Source organism: Aplidium turbinatum, chromosome 2 (assembly GCF_918807975.1).
Source record: "Aplidium turbinatum chromosome 2, kaAplTurb1.1, whole genome shotgun sequence".
NCBI lineage: Eukaryota > Metazoa > Chordata > Ascidiacea > Aplousobranchia > Polyclinidae > Aplidium > Aplidium turbinatum.
Window position 1 is genome coordinate 28,123,662 of NC_137473.1, and position 20,889 is coordinate 28,144,550.

Consider the following 20,889-nt stretch of genomic DNA (forward strand, 5'->3'; position numbering starts at 1 on the left):
GGTGATATATTGAAAACTGGGGCAACCACCCCCTCCCTAGATACGAAAACCCAAAACATATTCTGAGTGGTAAATCAATGGCTCAGTTGCAATAAAAACGTGTATTCTACTAACTCTGCAACTTAAGAAATTGAAGTTATCTTGATTTCTTATTAATGTAAGCAATCAACGCCTTCATTCATTGTTGCTCAACTTACCCCACTATTGCTCAACTTACCCCATGCTGTTGCTCAACTTACCCCATTAAAAAAAGGGTGGTGTAAGTTGAGCAACTTTTACAAAACTACTCAGATCAGATGAAATATAAGAGACAAGAAAAATATTTTTGCGTTGAAGCAGAGCCAATGAGCATACCTTCAATATCCATGACAAAAATGTTCTCTGAAGCCTGACACATTTTCAAGAAACGCGTTTTTATAAAAACCTGCTCAACTTACCCCACCTTTCCCTCGGAAGTTCACGAAATATAACAAATCTAGGTCTACAGTTTAAAATCAGCAACACTACACTAGTTAATATGTTCTGAGATTGGTATTTTTATGTTGGTTGAGTAAGAAAAATTATTAAAGTAGCGTTGATATCTTCATGACTTTCAAGTACGCTTTAGGTATATTTATCACTTACATTGTAATGAAAAAATGGATTGTTTTATGACCACCACACAAGGTACTTCACACCTACAAAGTTCTACCATGCGGGCATTTATGTTGCTGCCGAAATTGTGAACAAAAAAATAACTACATGTCCTTGTTGCAGAAAACGTATTTCGAAAAGTATCACTGTTCAATGTTCATAGCATTAATAAAATAATATCGTAGCCTTGATTAAGCTTCTAGAAACAGCCAGAACAACTTCGCTCTGCGAAGTTGTGAGGTCACGCCGTTGACACGTTTTGCCTAACATCCGTGTTACCTGAAATGTAACCACGGTGATACCTGAAATGTAACTTACGTGATACCCTTGGGGGTTCAGAACCTCTTTTCCTACTACTTTTGTGAACTATTCTACTGTAGTTATTCAGTTATCTCATGAAAGATGTTTGTGATAGGCACCCTTTAATTTGTTCCTGTTTATATTTTGCAAGTTATGTTTTGTTGGTTAACCCCAACTACTGTACCACGCTTTTTTGATGCATTTTTTAGATTTTAGCTTGAGCAAGGCTTTGATTTTGAACTGCAATATTTTGAGAACGGTATATTCCAGAAAAAAATCACAACATGAAAGTTGTTGTATTTTCAACAGCCTTTAGCAGTATGTTTACAAATTTTGTGTATTTTTTTGAAAATGCCTTAAATCACTAAAATTTCTGACAAACTGCAAAAATTTTGTATTTTTTTGATTTTTTGTTGTTTCTGTTGAGAGATCTGAAAAAAAAACTCTAAACTGCGGTAAACTTCACCACTACATGTCAGGCAAGTGTCAAGCTTTCTACACAAACGTTGTCACGGTGATGTTTATGGGTTATGTCAAGAAAGAACCGCATAAATGTCACTTTGCACAGAAAATAAATATTCTCTGTGAATGATTGAAAATTGCAGAAAAAAATTCGAATACAAACCTAGTAATTTTTTTCATCTCTTAGACAACACAAGTCTTTCTATTTCTAAAAAAGTAAGACCCATGCAGTTTGGCAAACAAAAACCAAAGTTATGGTGATTGCAGTGTGTATTTTTTAGGGCTTGGGCTCTTTAAAGAGCCCGTGGTAGTTAAAGAGTTTTAAAGCGTTTATTTTTATAGTGATATAATGTTCATTTCAACTTGATGTTTATTACACATACTAAAATTACTTATATTTGTTTCATACGTGTGCAGATTACTGAGTGCAATAGCCTACTAGCTACATCAATTTTAAAATCATCTTTATTTTTTAGCTATCTCACTGCATTGGTTGAGAAACTTCGTCGTCATCAATAGGAAGCAAAATGTCTCCTTCACCACTGCCATACGGAAACAAAATGATTTCGACACACCCTCCCTCTCCGTTATCTCTGTTGTTGAAAAAATCTTGAATTATATACAGGAATTAAACATTTACCATATTTAAAAATACATTAGTAAAAGGTAAGCCAGAAGTACCAGCACCCAGCAGGTTTGCATATTTGTAAGTAAACGTTCGCAGAGTCTTCATTTAATTTCACTAAAAGCCCAAGTAGTGCAGCAGTTATTGAAAGTCATGCATTAACGTTTATTTTTTTGAAGTCAAAATAATAAAACAAGTAGAATTGCTGTCAAAGATGACCAAAATAACATTAAAAAAGAAAAATGTTTGACCACAAAAACTTTTCAACTTACACCTAGATGTCTTGGCTAATGATGCAGTCACTAATATAATTCAGTTCAGTGTTTTACAAACAACTTTACGATTGAAACGTTAAGCGTTTTTAAACCTCACGTGGCTTTCTTTCCCTTATGGCTTATGCGGTATAAGTCATGGCGCTGGTAGATCACTTTATAAACAGATGAAACGCTGTTTTTCAGGTAAATTTGATAAAAAAAAAGATAAAATTAAGATAGAAATATGAATCACTAACAATAGCACAATATGGAGTCAGAACTGATGAAAGTTTGCTGTAATAGTTGGTTTACAAAAAACTTTTTTCCAAATATACTTTAACTTTACTTGTCTTCATCAAAAATCTATACGAATGTGGATAAATGACGAAAAAAGTATAGGCTAACAAAGGTTTTCGTAGAAAGTGCTACCCAAAATATAGTAGGCCTAATTACAGTCTTTTGAAATCTCTTATTCAGCAATCGACTTACAAAAATCCATCTGAGCAAACACACTCAAATCCACCAATCGTGTCGTTACAAATCTGAGTTTGGTCACATGGTGTATTCACTCCTTCACATTCATTAAAGTTTTCTTCACAGGTATTGCCTGGCAAGACAACATAAGTGTGTTACACTTTGCATCGCAGCTTATAATACAATGCTGCATCCTCTCTTGGTTTGATAAGATATTTTAAACATATAAGATTATCTTATTAGAGACGATGAAAGTGATCGAGTGAATGGGAACCTGCCATAATCAAAACTAACATTTAACATTATGTTTAAAATTAATTAATAACAATTAAGATTACGTAGGTTAACCTTCCTACTGTCCAAAATGCTGTAAATCAAACTTGACATCCGATTTTGTTTTATTTAGTAAAGTTTTTACAATGTTTTTACAAACAGCTGTTTAAAATGACTTAATATCACATTGCTTTACATTCACAACGTTTGTTTGCGATGGAAGCAAGTCTTTATCGAAACTTTCCAATGCCAATTCATGTACAGTTGGTTCAAACATATAATGTGATTGGCTAAGCACTTTTATTGTTTCTTACTTTATATCTTCTAAAAAGAGCCGAAAATAAGTAAGAAATGGTAATTGATCGAACGCAACTCCTGATTAGACAGGCAGTTCAACAGCATGGTAGGGCGGTAAGCTGTGCCGTTCTAGTGGAAAACTGAGCTATCAACACATATGTTCTTCGAAAGATTCTCGGTTAATTCTGATTTTTTTTTTATCAATCAACTTAGTTTCTTGCTTCAACATGTTTCTATCTTCTGTCACGTGGCAAGTAACTACGCATCATTAGTTCATTACCCAATGTCCTGATCTATCTTTCCTGGAAGAAATCTGTTGTGTCTGGTTAACAAAACGTCGTAATGAATTCTGACTATTACAAGCAGCACATTGTGGAGATTTACTTTTCATCGAAAAGGAAATAACATACCATAGTTTAAAATCAAGAGTTGACAACCTGAGATTTTCAATAAAACAAAACTGAATTCCTTTGACCAGAGACTGCAATCTGCATATTGCAATTGATCGCAGATTGTCCAAACGAGCTTACCAGTGTACTGAGCAGTGCATTTGCATTGGAAGCCAGGTTCATCATCTTCACACTGACCACCATTCATACATGGATTGGAGGTGCAAGGCGATTGATAAATTTCGCAAAATTGCCCAAAGTAATAGAATGGACAAGTACAAGAGAAACTAATTCCACTGGAAAGGCAACTTCCACCATTTTGACAGGAATTCGGTTGGCATTTGTCAATCACTGTAACAATATGCAATATATGCAAATCATCATACAAAAAGATAATAAATTCTATGCAAATAAGAATGAAATCTACTGACAAAGCCACACATGTCGGCTATGATGACGGCTCTACAATATACATGAACTTGCATTACAATAAGAAATTTCAGTCTCTTAACAGTTGAGACAATGAAGTTAATCACCGAAAGTAGGCTAAGTAAAATGTCAACGATTTATCGCGCAAAAATGTTTACTGTATAAGCCTGTACTTTGCGATAATTCAATTACATGTTCTGCTAGCTTGAACATGGTGAGATGATAATCTCATCCGGTTTAATGAACACAGTAACAAATAAGTCGACAAGGGGACCTTAGAGTCAGCAACACTGTCATTATATTAAAGTGCTTTTGAGGTTTTAAGTTATATCTATAAATGCTATCAATAAAAAATTCAACAATCGTAGCCTACAAAAGTTACTTGTTTGTACTAGACCTACTTGGAATAAGCTTTTATGCAAGTTGAACCAAATGCTTACACAGAACTGAACTATTCATTTAACCAACATTAAATATTTTAAAAAACAAGTTTTTTGCTTTTTTTTCTTACATATGCAATTGCCGCCATTTTTTTCAAACCCCCCATCACATACGCATCCATCAGGATTGAAGCATTGAGCATTGGCACCGCAATCTGTTCGCTCACAAATAGGTATTGGTTGACAAAGGATTGGTGAAATGCTTTTGTGATGAAGAATGCATTCGCATACTTCTTTGTTGCTGTCCAAGACGCAATTTCCATTAGTACATTGCGTAGTGCATTGCCCAGCTGAAAAGAGAGGCTTTAAGATTTTTCAAATAACTTAGCGAAAGCTATTTACACAAACAATAAGAAGCAAGAAAAAAAAAGTATCTTCTCACAAGTATCAAGCACACGGTAATCTACTAGCAGTTCCAATCTTTTCTTTTTTTTAAAGGCAAGTTTTATAACAGTCCTTCTCCTACTAATTGTGCAAAGCAAAAGATAAACTTGAAAAAAACTGCACGCAAAATGTACATTCGAATGAAAGTCTAAAAAATATACAATAGCTTGATGAGCTATTATTTTTTAGTTTAAACTGCAAACGTAAGCAACCTTATTTTGGGGAAAGGTGACAAAAATACATGCTAAGTTAAAACATGAGCTGTAATTAGTACAAATCAAATTTAAAAAAGAGATTACAAAATTTGTGTTATATTTACTCGTTCAGTCACAAAAATTGTTGTTTATACTTTGATTAAAACTGAAGTCAATCAACTGACCGATATCTTGTGTTGTGTCAAAACTATTCATTTTATTTATTGGTTTTTCTATTGTTTTTGCTTCTAATAGCCTTCTGTACAATCTGAGTGTTGCTTTGGTTGTGTTGGATGAGATGAATTGTTTTTATTATTACTTAATTTTGTGATGTCGGAAAAATGGAAGGCTTGAGATTTGACTATAAGATGGTAGACAAGCGATTATGTCAGTGATTATAATTTATTCTTTGACGAGCACACTTAAATCTTTTTACTACTTTTAGCAGTACTAAGTTCAGAAATTTTCCAAAAATAGTTGCAGAGCAGCCTAAAGCTATCAGTAAGAAAAAAAATCAGCATTTTGGTCGTAGCTGCTTAAACTAGTCATAAGTGAGTAGAGCGTTTGCTTTGCAATTGTAGACACGAAATTTCACGTCAGGTCAAGATAACAAAAACTTTAATCTAGTTATTGAGCTCAAAATCATAGATTAAGGCTAAACTGGTAAACACATTACACCATTACAGAAAACTAGTCATTCCAATATCGTGTTTCCCACTGCGCTTGAAGTAGCTGTGTGGACAAAGCAATGTTTATCGGCGCTACCTTCCCAGACAGCCACTTCATCTGGTCCAGATCTTTATCATATCGGTTAAGGATCTGATCAGATCTTTACCAGATCTGGACCATGTAAAGTGGCTATCAAGATTATGAATAACCCAGGCACGGGATTTACTTGAATTTAAATTTACTTAAAAACTTGATTTAAAGTGCAATGAAAGGCGATTTGCATTGAACGTTTTAGCTGCATACATTACACAAATACACAATCCTACGTTTTCATAAAAAGAAATTATCACATATTTTCGATCTTACCAGTAAAAACATCTTTACTAGAGGTAATACCACACACATCGTTACTTTGCACTACGACAGAATATCTTTCCTGTGCAAGCAAGTTCTCAACAACCACAACGTTCTCATCAGACAAAAACTGCTGAAAATTAGTTCCAGAGATGGAGACGTTAAATGACGTTTGTGCTGTTGTGGGATATGATATGCTGAGACGAATCACATTAGCGCCAACTTGACTTGTAAAGCTCAAGAACGGACAAGCTAAAAAATACCAAGTTACAGACTTTACAAATAATCGGTTAGATTCATCAACTAAACAATTTGTATGCAATGAACACAATCTTTAGATGTACCATAAATCGATCTTTTAAGAAGCCGATTAGACTCAGTCTATTTAGTCAATTGACAATCAATTTGGTTTTGTTTATGAGTCTTTGTCCTCAGACTGACAAAGCTTTGGTAGGCTATTCCTGGCAGTTCCGCATTGTAGGCTTTGAACCAGTGAAGCAAAACCGGTTACCGAGGTTAACGGTAGGCACTTTAACAAGCAGATTTCTAATAAACCACAAACCAATCAGAAGCTACGCTGTTCATGACGTTAGCAAGGTTGCGTTTGGGAAAAATAAAGGAAAAACGCAAATTCTAGCTAAATTAAATCATCGCTTTGCCATCGGTTGACTTGGCTCATTGGGTTAGGGCGGTGGTAGTCAATACATTGACGTGGTTTTGATTCCCACCTCTGCTAAAGCTCTTTTTTCTTCTGTAATTACCAAACAAAGTTCAAATTAATAATTAATTCTCTGGCTGAATGCTGGAATGGTCACAATTGGACAGATAACGTAGCATCTGATTGGTTCGTGGTTGGATTGGACAGAAGTCCATGGATTGGATATCTGCATGTTAAAGTGCCTTCCGAGATTAACAGAGTGAAGTTTTCCATTTCTGTTAAAGTATTCTTGTCTGTGAATTATTCCATCCACTAGGTGACGCTGACTGGAGAGTAGTCTTGAAATGCGTTGCTCAAGCGCACGCTCCGAGAGCCGAACCAGCGCCGCTTGATCTTTAGTGGGGTGCATAACCACTGAACTAAAATGGCGCAAGTTTGCCCGAAATACATCGATAGATCAAACTTCAGCGATTTTAATGATTGAATTGTGGTTGGAGCAACAAGGAAAATAATAAATTGTGCTTCATTTTATTTAATCTTCAAAATATTTAGTGTTGGTGCATCAAACAGCAATTGAAAATTTAATTGTAAGAATTACTTAAGTTTAAAAAAGGAGATTTCATGGCCATCTGGAGATGCGGCCTGATTTGTCACATTTTGCAGATTTTGATTACAGCTACTGCTAGTCCTTGACTGACATTTTTTGAGATGTTTTTACTTTTTGCGGTGTCCTCATGACATAAAACTTTTTTGTTGCCTTGGGGAAGCAGTAGCAAATGAGAAAAAGTAAGTTGAAAAACGCAAAATCAGACTGATATTGAAAATTAACAGTCTGACTAAAATCTTCGAAATCAAATTTTCTTTGTTTTTCAACATGTGAGGATGTTAAAACCTATTGTGTCATCTGGGGAAAAGAACAAAGAAAGCGTAAAAATCAAATTTTTAGAAAAATTTATTTAAACGTTCGCCCAAAGTTAGAAAAACCTGAAAATTTCTGCAAAATGTGACAAATCAGGCCGTATCTTTAGGTGGCCATGGAGATTTTAAAAAATTGTCTAAAGATGCATTTATCTAGCACCATGTTACAAGCCATGGAAAATCGTGTTTGAAGATGAATACTGTTTGAGAGCTTTCAAACACATATTAGTCCGATAAATAGAGCAATGTTGGTACTGAGCATTGCAAAATACTTTGCACAATGCAGCAAAAACCGAGCCTGCTACATAGCCAACAAAATTCTAATGTACAACTATCTGCAAGCCATTTCCAGCTGTTGTTTCCTTTAAACACCCATAAAATTAGCGTTTTTAACTCAATTTTGAAAGCAGATCTTTTTAACAATTGAGAAACTGTACAACTACTCAACCTGGAGTGGTCATATCAGGCGCAGTTTTGGTTGAAGTTTTAGGTCCTGAAAAATACATCATTGTTTTGTGAGTATGAGTCCACCTTCTATTTAATTTTTTCTCGTGTTAGCGCTATATATCAGGGCATCCGTCGGTTATCCACTGCCTGGTGTCATCGTCAATAGAGACTAGACCTTCCATACCATGATGGGGTCTGTACAGCGAACAATCCTTGATTATGTGGGGTGCCGTCTGGATTTCACCACACTCACAGGCAGCACTCTCTGCCAAGCCCCAACAAAACATGTCTGCACCATATCGTGCAACAACAGTGAGCAAAGAGTTGTGTTTGGTGACGATCTTATATCGAGCTATGACATTTATATCTGAACAAGTAACAACCTGTTTCAATCAATTAGATTCAATTTTTCTTGATTGCTTCTATTCTGAATTCATCTTAAAACACAATGTAACAAGATTTGTCTCATGGTGTTTCAAACAGAATTCAATCAAATTTACCAAGTAATGATGTTTCTGTGTATTGTAGGCTGCTTACTACAATGTCGCAAAAACTCAGCCCAAAAGACGTATTTACAGTAATACAGCTCTAATATACAACCATCTGCATGCCTTTTCTCAACAAAGATCATGAATAGTTTACACGAACAAATTATCACACATCAGCATTTGGTCTATCTTCAAGCAATTTGATATGCAATCTATTATAATAATAATGAATGGCATTAAGACAGACTTTCTATCTTATTCTGAAATGTTATTTGCTTTGAAATGCAGTAAAATTAGGGTTTTAACTCAAATTATTTTCAAGCAGATTTATTTCAACGATTGCAAAATGCACAACTACTCAACCTGGAGTGGTCATTTCAAGAACAGTTGGGGTTGAAGTTTTAGGTCCTGAAAAAAAACGTCACTTGTTTTGTCATTTGTTTTGTGTTTAATACATAGTTGAGCTGTGACATATAATTATGTCCAATTAAAAAGATTGCTCAATAAATAAAACAGAATTTTATTAGAACGCTTCTAATCTGAATTCATCTTGAAACACAATGAAACAAGAATGCCATTTGGTGTTTCACAGAGAATTTAGTCAGATTTAGTACGCAATGTTATTAAAAAGCATTGTAAGTTCCTTAGTACAATTTAATAAAAATCCAGCCTACAACACATATCCAATACAGCTCTAATATACAAGTATGCACAAATAATATTGAGATATACTTTCTATTTTATTCTGATATGTTTCTTACATTGAAAAGTAGCGAAATTGGTGTTTGTACTCAATTTTTAGGCAGATTTTATTTTAACTTTAACTAAAGTGTAAGCTAATTTATTTCAACGATTGCAAAACGACTACACAACTGTTCAACTTAGAAAGGAGTAGTTTGCCCAAACAAATTACTGCATATTAGATTTGGGTATATTTTTTGTTTTTGTATGCTAAAGCAATTCGATATGAAATCTATTAGAATCGATAGAAATAGAATATTTCAAATGAGTATTTCAATGAATTATTTCAATGAATATATCAATGAATATTTTAGGAATATTTCAATGAATATCAAAAATTGGATAATTAAAAACTATTGTAATGCTTTGTAATACATTGAAATAGGCCCTTTTATTTAATTTTTAAAGCAGATTCCTATAAACAATCGCAAAAATGCACAACTACTCAACCTGGAGTGGTCATCTCAGGCACAGTTGTGGTTGAAGTTTTAGGTCCTGAAAAATACATCATTGTTTTATGAGTAATAAAAGGTTTCTGCAGACTCTTAACCTCAGTTCTGGCTTCTCGGTGTTATGGGAATTGCTAATCATAAAAATTGTAGGATCCATGTAAGAGGATTCAACCAAACGTATAATAAGTATCAAATGAGTATCAAATCAGTATCAATAAGTATCAAATAGTATCAAATGAATTATTCTATTTCAATGAATTATTCTATTTGAATAAGAGTACTGATGAAGCCGCCTTTACGGCGGCGAAAGCTCTACCAATAAATTTTTGTAGTTACCAAACCTGGTTGATTTTTTATTGATTGTTTTATGAGTTTGTACAATATTAAAGCTACATTGTTGATGTTGAGCTGTAACATATAATTCGAAACAATTAAAACTATTACTCAGTGAATTAGACAAAGCTCTGTTTGGTTCCTTCTAATGGGCGTTTTATTTTGAACACGTTCCATGGTGTTTAAAATGATTTCTGATTAGAAGCGATCGAATGGAATTGTCCCATTCACTGAGCAATGTCGTTACAAAGCTTTGTAGGTTACTAAGTAAATGCGATAAATTTTGTAAATGTATTACTACAATACAGTTCTTGTACAACTATCTGCAAACCTTTTCTCAACTAAGATGGAGAACAATTCGCCCAAAGAAATTACTGTACATCAGATTTCAGTATATATTTTTTTCAAATAAAATTAATTTTGTGTAAACAAAAGCTGCTTTCAACATACAGCAGTATCACATTAAATCTGTTACTGTGTCATGATTGCTTGATTTTAAAATATATTTTTGACATTGCTTTGATAAACCCAATTTGTAACAAACACAAAACACTACATGACACAACACTTGCACGTTAATAAGCTATGAGCCCCGCATGCTACGAGAGCTTGGTGTGTCTTCTTCTTCAATGGCCTTGCCTGAACCAGGCATCAACGGCCTCAGATAAATAATTAGACCAAATATTCCTATTATATGTTGTGTGGATGATTATCTTTGTCTTGTCGTTAAATTGTTTCAGATGAGTTTGTCTTTGTCTGCCAAATGCCGCTTTCCAAAAATTTTACCAGTTAAAGAAAGATGCTCCAGTTTTTGCTTTCTTATTACATGGCCGAGAATTTTATATTTTCTGGTTTTCATACTTTTTAACAAAGATCTGGTTTGGTTCACTTGGTGTAAAATTTCTTTATTTGTCTTCTTTGCAAGCCATGAAATACATTGCATTTTACGGAAAGCACCACATTTCAAAAGCATTAATTTTTCCAGCCATTTTTGTTGAGATATTCCAGGTTTCAGAGTTGTGATGAAAAACAGGATAAATATAGCATTTTAAAACTGTAGACCGAGTCTTAAAGGGTATATTTTTATAGCAAAGAGTTGGATTCATTTGTTGGAAGCTTGCTTTTGCTTGGGCTGATTTTATGTTGAGCTCTGTTTCGTGTCTTGCATCCCAATTTACCATGGTACCAAGGTATTTAATTTTTAGACCTGTTTAAGAATTGTTACATCAACCGATAAATTACAAATAAGAGTTTCGGCTACTTTTTTCTTTGTTACGACCATTGTTTCTGCTTTCTTTGCTTTTCGTACGAACAATATCTAAGATGTTCTGCAGGTTTACGTCCGAGTTGGCTATCAAAGCGGTGTCGTCTGCATATCGTATGTGGTTAATGTTGTTTCCTCCAATACTAAGACCTCTTCCATCTTCAATTGTCTTAAAATTATTTCGCTGTATAATGAGAAAAGGTCGGGTGATAGCGCACAACTTTGTCTTACTTCTTTCTGAGTGGGCGTGTATTCACTGCAGTCACCATTAATCCTGATAGCAGCTGATTGTTCGTAATATAAATTTTGAATAATTCTTAGATCTTTGTCGTCAATTCCAATTTGATCGAGTATGCATAACATTTCATTGTGTTGAACTTTATCAAAAGCTTTTTTATACGCGATGAAGCACAAGTACAGGTCTTTTTGCATTTCGATTGATCTCTGAGCGAGGTTTTTCAGAATGAAGACCGCACTCCTTGTTCCTTTATCAGGCATAAACCCATATTGGTACTCGTTTATTTCTGGGTGTAATTTGTTTTTAACTCAGTTCATGATGACTTTCAGCTGTAGTTTAATAATATGGGATATTAGACTAATATTATTAGACTAAAAGGTCAACTCTTGTTTGCTGAGTTCATGTTTAAAAAATGTTCCACCACAAAATAGAAGTCGATTGGTCACCAATATGAGGCCGAATGAAAATACTTTATCAGAAGGAGAATAACAAAGAATAATATATTCGTGATAATGAAAAAATATCATCATCATCATCCAGTCATGCCACAGCAATTTTTTCATCCCGCAGAAAGCGAGCTTATCCTCCGATACTTACCCTTTTAATACCCAAACGTACCACGACCAACACTCAGTTTTATGAATTTTTATATGTTTATTTCAGTAACTTTAATGTATTTTTAAATTATATAACTTTTATTAAAATTAGCACTTTTTATATATTATTTCAAACTTGTGATGAGATAGAAGAATTCTTTGGCTAGATTTAGAATTTAATAACCCAAACATTACTAGTTGTCAATTGTCAATATTTATGCAAGAAAAAGTCATGTTGATTAGAGTAGCCAAACAGTATACAGTAGACAACGATGCTGACGCTTTAATGAGTTTCAAATGTTGTGCACCATATCTTAGTTGTTTGTTTTAACCACGATTGCCGTGGGAGGAATCGGTGTCCCAATTTCAGGCAATTCTGTTGGAAGAGAAAATTTTGCCAACATATTTAGCTCAAAACCATTGGAAAATCTGGATTGGAAGCATTTCACGTAAGGATACTATCAGGTTGGTTGCTGCTGTTAAAAAAAGCATTTTTAACAATTTTCTTGCAAAATAAAAGTCACTCTTTCGGTATTTTTGGTATTTTGGAAGAACACCAGCTCTACCAACAGCTGCTAGCAGCAATTAAAGTAAATTGCTTACTTCATTCATCATCATCAGCGAGTCATGCCACTGCTGGCAGATGGCCACAGTCCCAATACGTTTCCACACCATTTTGTTTTTCGCTGTTTTCATCCAGATGATGCCAGTCTTTTCTTCAATGTATCCCGCCATCTTGTTTTCGGTCTGCCTCTAGTTTTTTTGCATATCTCGATGTCCATTCTGTGGCTATTTTGGCCCATCTGCTATCTGTCATTTTTGTTACATGTCCGCCCATTGCCACTTCAGATTTGTTGCTTGTCACAATCAATGTGCAAGGCCACGCGATGGACTGCTTTGTGTCTTCAACGAGCGTGTTGTTTTGATTGTAAAATTCTGGTGCGATGTGTTATTATTGGTTATGACCTGAAGTAACCTTTGATTGCGAATCTTTGTTATGTAACGTAGTTCTGGACCATTCTGTAAGATGCGAACCTCGAACATTCTGTTGTTTTCTCAATCACCAAATATCGTTTGTCATGATGTCACAAGGATGTTTACCAATGAATCTCTGATTGCGAAATCATTATTATGCAATGTATTTTCTAGAATCATTTTCCCTACGTGACAATCTAGAAACTTCGGCTTGTTTACGATTTAGTGCAACTTGACAGAACCATGAGTCCTATGATGTAACATTACGTAACCTTCTCGAAGTTACTATACCGAAAAACCTTCTATAAATAGTGGTGTAATTTGCGTAATGATTATTATGATGAGTTGATTATTATGATGAGTTGGTGATGAGAAATCATTGTTATAGTAGAAGCAGTTGTTAATAGACGCAAAGATTATTGTTGATCGAGAGTTGAAGTATTGAATACGAGTAAAGCAAAGTTGATGCTAATATAATTTCTGATTGAAATTAGAATCGTATGAGAAGCTGTGAGTGGATCACGTTAAACTCGATCAAAAGCCGCAAGCGTTGGAATCTATTGCTGTTTACTGTTAGCTAACTGCTCTAGGCTGATGCTGAGCTGCGTCGGAGTCTGCCTCGCTTTCTGACCTAGTCTTATTCTGAAACGACCCCTGTTCCATATCTAGAAAGCTAAAACCTCAATTGCTAAGGTAACAGGGATCAGTTGTCAGTAGATGTGACAGAAAATATATTTCGCACTTATTCAGCGCATCTTCAGTTCTGATGACAACTGATCCCTGTTACCTTAGCAATTGAGGTTTTAGCTGTTTACTGTTACTTTGATTAATTGCTGGAAGTGGTGAACCATTCGTTGGAGTCCTTCAAGCGTTTTCAAATATATCATTTCACTAGTAGAACTATTCGACATTTAATTGACTACTTTTCGGTTATAACCCATTAAACTACGTCATTGAACCTTTCCAAGTCTTTTTCCTGGTAAGGGATAGAAAGAAAGCGTGACATTGCTGTTTTAATAACATCTTTGATATGTGTTTTGTTTCTGATAACTTCATTTCTAATCTTGTCTTTTCTATTTATGTTTAATATTATTCTTTCCATGTTCGTTTGTGCCAGTTTTCTTATTTGCTGGTTTGTGAGCGACCACGTCTTCACATGTTAATGTTGCCAATATTACTCTGTCCATCATTTTTGCTTTAAAGTGCCTCTGACAGGTAAATAAATTTGCGAAATTTACCTAAGATACCAAAAAGATGACACTAACAAACTTCCCTGACCAGCAAATCGTAAAAAATATCAACAGGCTACTAAGTTACACGCTTGCAAACTTTCGTTGACATCGGCGAATCTGGCACTCATTTAATTGCGAAAATAAAAACGGCAACACCGCTGTGACGTCACAGTAAGCGGGAAGGATACATTCTTTCTCTGTGATGACTTGGTAAAGTATGGAACGGCTACTGCAAAACGTGAATGTGTGGGGCTCTGTTGGTCTAAAGCATATGCAAATTAAGAATTACCGAAATGAAAAAGTAAACTTATTATTACTATCAGGTTTCAATCAAATAGGTTGAGTTTACTTTTATCAAACAGCATCTCAATTCAATTGAAATTGCAGTTTCATAGGGCTACAATTTTCATACTTTTTTATTTGTCCTAATCTGGTTATAGCAATTTACAGTGTAACAACAGTATCTCACAAACAGTACCTTTAATTTATGGTTGAGGCAATGCCTACAAATTGCTGTTTATGTGGCATTGTCAGTTACAAAGACCGTGTGCTTTCTTTTCCCACTTTCCCACAAAACAAGGTGCTGAGAAGAAAATGGTCAAAGCTTTCTTCAAGTGTTCGAAAGTGGGATGGGCCATACAAAACTAGTCGTATATGTTCACTTCACTGAAGATGATTTTGTTAATACCACTCAAGGATAAATGCCTACAGGCATGTGTTGGAGTGGATACTACAAGGTGATGCTCTCGGAAGCAACAATCGGATTGTGATGCCGTCATGTATTGTTTGGCGAATCCGAAACAATTTTCCAGATCCAGATGGCCGTTACACACGATTTCAATGGCCAACTGAAGGCACATTATGAGAGAGAGAACTTTTATTTATTTTTGAATAGTGATGATGAATTAAATATGAATGATGATTCGTACGATTTCTTCATTTTTCACTTCAGGTATGTTTTAGGTTTTGTAGGAACGTATCCAGTACAGTTTTATTAAACTGCAAAAAACAATAAAATCTTCGAAAAAAGCAACCGCTTGTACCAACTCCGACCAAACTGTGATCCACCAATTACATCTAAGAAGCGTTTGTTTCATCCGTTGCTAACAACATCCATTTAGGATGACGTAATACCACCAAAGTCGTCCCAGAGCAGTGAAATATGGAGTTTCGCCTATGGTGGCGCTGCAAAGCAGTCGTTTGATTAAATTACGCCCTAACCAGTCGAGCTACGAGGTTAAAATTAAAAAGTTCGCTAAGTGTAATTCTGCGCTAGGAAATGCTTTAAAAAGTTACTATACTTGGATCCAACCTGTCAGAGGCACTTTAAGCTAATTCGAATGTTCTTACTCTTTGAAAAGTGCTTTTTTGATCAAATCTTTTTCAAACTGATGTTATCTTTTGGATAATCTCAGTTTAGATGTCGTTTTCTGGAGCAATCATTTTCCCTAAATATTTGTATTGATCAACCTCCTCTATCTTTTCTCCATCGATCAAAATACCTTTTGTGACTCTATCTTTTCTCCATCGATCAAACACCCCTTTGTGCCTGCCACACAACAACTACTTAAGAACGCAGAAGAACTTGATTTAAGTGCGGCACACTGGACGAACCACATGTGGAAAACGGAGTGGCAAAACCACACATCCACGCTCCGTGATTTCATACCCGACGCCAATCCCCGTCCACCGGGGATGTCCCTCGCAAGGCTTGCGTGGGTCAGGCTTAACCGCCTGCGAACTGGCGTCGGCCGCTTTTGTTCAGACATGCACAAGTGGGGCCTGGCTCCTTTATCAGAATGCGAGTGTGGTGCCACGGAACAGACCACAGACCATGTCATCCACCACTGCCTAACCCACCGGCCTCCATACGGTGCGCATGTTATGAGGGTCCTGGACGACGAGACTGCTGAGTGGCTGATGATTTCCTGCCCCCCAATCTAGCCTGGAAAGATCTGCTCATACGCCGATGATCAAAATACCCGTTCTTGATTGTTTGCTTGCTGTCTTGTTACACTTGTATGTTTCTTGCTCATCTTCATTCCATTTCCTTTTCTTTACTGGTTCAGTTCCTCAAGCAATTGTTGCAGAATGCATTCTGACTGTGCAAAAAGAATGATGTCATTTACTAATCTAAGATTTGCTCAACAGTTGTCCATTAATGACAAGTCCAGTTTCAGACTTCAGCCTCTTAAATATCTTTTCAACTGCAACTGTAAACTTAACAGGTGAAAGAGTGTCACCTTGTCGCACTCCTTTCGGAATCTAATTTTTTTTTTTAATGTAAGAAATCAAAATTTATAATGTATTTTTCACAAACCGATGGTTCAAGGCAACGGTGGTGGTTAGGTAGTTATTTGTTGGTTTTTATTGTAGTAGTCTACCTAAGATACTGAACGATACTTTAATGTTTTACTCAGTTGTGTGAACGACCGAACGCGTAGTTTTTAAAATGGCTTGTATTCAAAAAGCTTCTTTTGCTGTTGGCGCGATTTGGAACGGTTGTTACTTATGCGAATCAAAGAAATTTTATTGCATACGCTATTTTCACCCAATTAGTGCATTAGCTGTGTTCCGGCGGCTCAATTGCTTTTTTATTTTGTAATTGTGCTGACGTTTAATTTGCGTTGTTTCTTTGTTCTCCGTGAGGTGGCACGCCTGCGATTCAGGTGTTTCATTCTTAATTGTCGCTTCTGCCGCGTGCTTGGAGCCGTTGTGTGTGGAGAGACCACTTACCTTTTGTGTTAAATTCGGTATTGGTCAAACAAGCGAGAGATGCCAGGACCTTAACGATATATGAGCACTTTGGATTTGAGTTTAACCGTTTAGAAATTCATAAATGTGTACAAAAAGTCACGTTTTTTATCCCAACTTTAGACTCAATAAATCAAAACAAATAAAAGAGTGCAAGCTATGGTTTGAACAAGAAGAAGGAGGGATTATACGTAAACATTAAGCTCCTACTCATGTGACCTGTGATGTGATCAAATTCTTGTTGTAAAGCCATAATATTTGAATAATATTTAAACCAGGTTTTTTAAGATATACATCAAAAAAAGAAAAATCAGCTTTTAGCAAAATCAGACAATAGAGCAAAAAGTTGACTATTTTTTCAATTCATTACTGTATTACAACTTTATTACAAACATTCAGTACCGGTATACTTTTAGTTTTTGGATGATGACAGAACAATGCATCATACATGCACACTTACCAGTTGAAGTTTCGCTTGCAGTGGTTTCTGATGTTGTAGGATCTTCTAAAAGATCCGTAAAATACACAAGTTAAAAGCAAATAAATTAGATGGCGCATCGTTTTCAATTACACAACACGTCGTCACACCTTATACTCTACGTCAGAACTCTTAATATATTGAAACAATAAAATTTTGAAAATCATTAAGCTGCATTGCGAAGTACAGTAATCACACAAATATGTTATTCACATAATAATAATAATTTGGTTTTGTTAGTATTATACTAAAAAATGGAACCTATGAACACAAATACGTGCTTTACATTGTTCAAAAACATTGAATCACAAACACAATAACACAATAAATTAAGACTCTTGTATTGATGTTTACATTACCTGCACAAGATATTCCATCTCCTGTGTACCCTGTGTTGCACACACATGTGAAGTTACCGATGGTATTGTTGCAATTTGCATTTGTGTGGCAATTATCGGTTCCATTTTTGCATTCATTGACGTCTGTGCAGCAAAAAATTTTGCTATGAGTCTTTTATCACAATCGCAATAGCTGATAATATAATCTACAAATCGCATGTGCAGTAGTTGGAAATGCAAATCACAACTGTTAATGTAGGCTACATTGTTGCACAAGACTAATGTGCGTTTTAAAAATCCATGCTGAAAAAAGCTTGTATTGGACTGGTGAACAGGTACTGACTGAGTGGTGATGAGACAAATAAGTCTTCAAAGAAGTAGAAATGATCTGCTGCCTCACCAAAATAGTGACCAGAGCCGTGACTGCTGTGCACATGCTACTACATAATTATAGCCTACCCCTACAGGGCCTTCGAAAGAAATTCGGACTGGTCAAGAAATATTACAAAATATTGAACCTCAGAAAACAAATTTTTATTAAAATACCTTGATTTTTATGCGTAGACCTAATCATTTAGGTTTTGCATATTCAACCTTAAAATTTACTCCTTTAAAATTATCGGCTTTAGCAACTTCAAATGCGTCTTATCACAATGCGCAAATCAAGGAAAGTGGCTCAATTAAACTCACTTAGGTAGACCTACGTAAAAACTGAAGCAAAAAGAGATTAATGTTTATTGTTTACGTCATAAAAATTTTAAAAGAGTAACAAATTCTAGTTGGCGCTTTTCATAATTTTTAACTTAGCAGATATAATAAAATTTTAGACTTTTCCATGTAGAGTATTTTCGCGACAGCTGTAAAGTCACCTTCACAAGTTTTTCCATCTCCATCGTATCCATTAATACAACTGCATTTGAAAGTTCCGTTTAGATTGGTGCACTCGCCGAGTGCGTCATCACAATCATCAGAACCATCAAAGCATTCATTAACATCTGCAGAAAAAAATTACTTTCACTTTTGTGCACAAGAAAATATTGAACTAACTATTGAAACAAGAAAAAATAAAAAATCAAAGCTGAAATCATTCGACTGTTGCGGGAAACATCAAGCCACGTTGATACCGACAAGAGTGACACCAACATCAGTCATGACTCCGAGGATGAATTTTTGGTGTGTTGGTGCCACCGCATGAAACGTCGGTACCGAAAGAAAAGTCAATTGTGGAGGCTTTTTTCAGACAGAAGTAAGTCCTTGAGCTTTCATAGTGTCGATTTGTAACGTCTCTTTATTAAATACAACACCACCCTTATTCCTTTCAGTGCTGCGGCGGAGAGATTTTTCGAAAGACGTGCTGAAGACAAATCTGGCGACTCAGCGACTCGCATTTTTAAATGCTTTTTTTGAAAAATGAGTAACCACAAATTTCCGGAATGGCCCGTTTTGGTGAGTCCGATCCCTATTCGGTGATTTTTTCATTTTTTTCTTTAAATTATCGGGTACCGTAGCCTATTTATCATTGCCGTTTTAAAGTTAGGGGTTAAGGTTAGGGGTTAGAGGTTAGGAACTCACCGAATCGGACTCACCGAATAGTAGCAGACCCACAAATTTCACCTAGAACGTGTTTTCTATAATGACGTTGAAATGGCTGTGCATACGAACAAAACCATTCGTTTTCAAGGTCATTTTGGCGTCACAAAGTGCTTATTGTGTCAGTTTAAGTTATGACAAAAGTAGCGGCAGCGCGCGATACTTTAACCCGAGTAACGAAAGCAGGTAGCGAGCTGTTTCTATAGCTTGCTACCGAGTAGCGGTAGCACGCGCTACATTATCCCGAATAGCAGTAACGATAGCGCGCTACTTTTAAAGTAAAAGATGTCCACCTCTGGTTATGGGGTATGCTGTCTCAAATTGCCTCATACATTTTATCATGTATTGTTATACACAAACTTGCATTTTTTAATGGTATTCAAAAGTCTAAATATCTTCTTCTTTGTCGTGTGAGCCTCTGAGGCCGAGGGTCTATCTATCCTTTTATCACCCCAGATTCACGATGTTCCCGAACTACACTGGAAGACTACTAGAGAGCAGCCAGTCTTAGGTTTCATTATTCAAGACACGCAAACCTGTCACTCTGTTAGGTGGCGTGAAGATGGTATAGTCATTGATGATGTGATCTGTGGTCTGTTACTTGGCACCACATTCACAAGAAGAGGAAGCCATTCCTATTTGGTGCATGGCTGAGCGAAAAGTTCAATGCGTGTACAAAGACGGTTGAGGCGCATCCACGCCTGTCTTTGTAGTGTCAGACCGGTGAGGTGTGTGTCGGCGTCGGGCATGAACAAATGGAGTCTGGTAGTACTTGACTTCCATTCCAAATTTCATTTATGGTCCGCCCAATTAGCCGCAGAGATATCTAGTCCATCAGCTTCGTTGATTAGAATTTGAGAGGCTGGTACAAATGAGTTTCTTGATTTCAGTCAGTCGACAGGGGGTGCTCTTCTGAAGGAGCAGAGACCTTGGAGTGATGGATGGTTGAGCTCCAATACCTGTCGACTGAGAGGCTTCTTCGCGACGAAGCTCAGCAGGTTGTACAATGGTGTTCAATTGTCCAATGGTGTGAGGCGCAGGCATCCGGTCACTGTGCGCAGGGCGCCGTTTATGGCAGTATCGATGTTATGACAGTGAGGACTGCTGCACTAAGCAGATGTACAGCACTCTGCTGAAGAGTGGACAAAGTCTAAGACTGTTATTTGCAAAGTGTCAGCCCTTGCCCCCCAGCTAGAGCCTGCCAGACGCT

General features: G+C 36.0%; 2 protein-coding genes across 2 annotated transcripts in view; both read right to left on the reverse strand.

Annotated features, from left to right (window-relative positions):
- LOC145788472 (mucin-4-like) overlaps positions 1-8,259 on the reverse strand; it is a 42,879-nt gene extending 34,620 nt beyond the window's left edge. The window contains exons 1-6 of the mRNA XM_082600236.1: positions 8,202-8,259; positions 6,190-6,429; positions 4,648-4,866; positions 3,849-4,058; positions 2,764-2,881; positions 1,881-1,988 (exon numbers count right to left, since the gene is read on the reverse strand). Coding sequence (XP_082456362.1) covers positions 1,881-1,988; positions 2,764-2,881; positions 3,849-4,058; positions 4,648-4,866; positions 6,190-6,429; positions 8,202-8,259 — 953 coding nt within the window. The remainder of the gene's footprint in view (positions 1-1,880; positions 1,989-2,763; positions 2,882-3,848; positions 4,059-4,647; positions 4,867-6,189; positions 6,430-8,201) is intronic.
- Positions 8,260-9,046: 787 nt separating this feature from the next.
- The window catches only part of LOC145788473 (uncharacterized), a 41,670-nt gene continuing 29,827 nt past the window's right edge, over positions 9,047-20,889 (reverse strand). Inside the window, exons 4-8 of the mRNA XM_082600237.1 lie at positions 18,959-19,084; positions 18,111-18,233; positions 17,734-17,778; positions 9,880-9,924; positions 9,047-9,096 (exon numbers count right to left, since the gene is read on the reverse strand). Of these exons, the coding sequence (XP_082456363.1) occupies positions 9,047-9,096; positions 9,880-9,924; positions 17,734-17,778; positions 18,111-18,233; positions 18,959-19,084 (389 nt within the window). The remainder of the gene's footprint in view (positions 9,097-9,879; positions 9,925-17,733; positions 17,779-18,110; positions 18,234-18,958; positions 19,085-20,889) is intronic.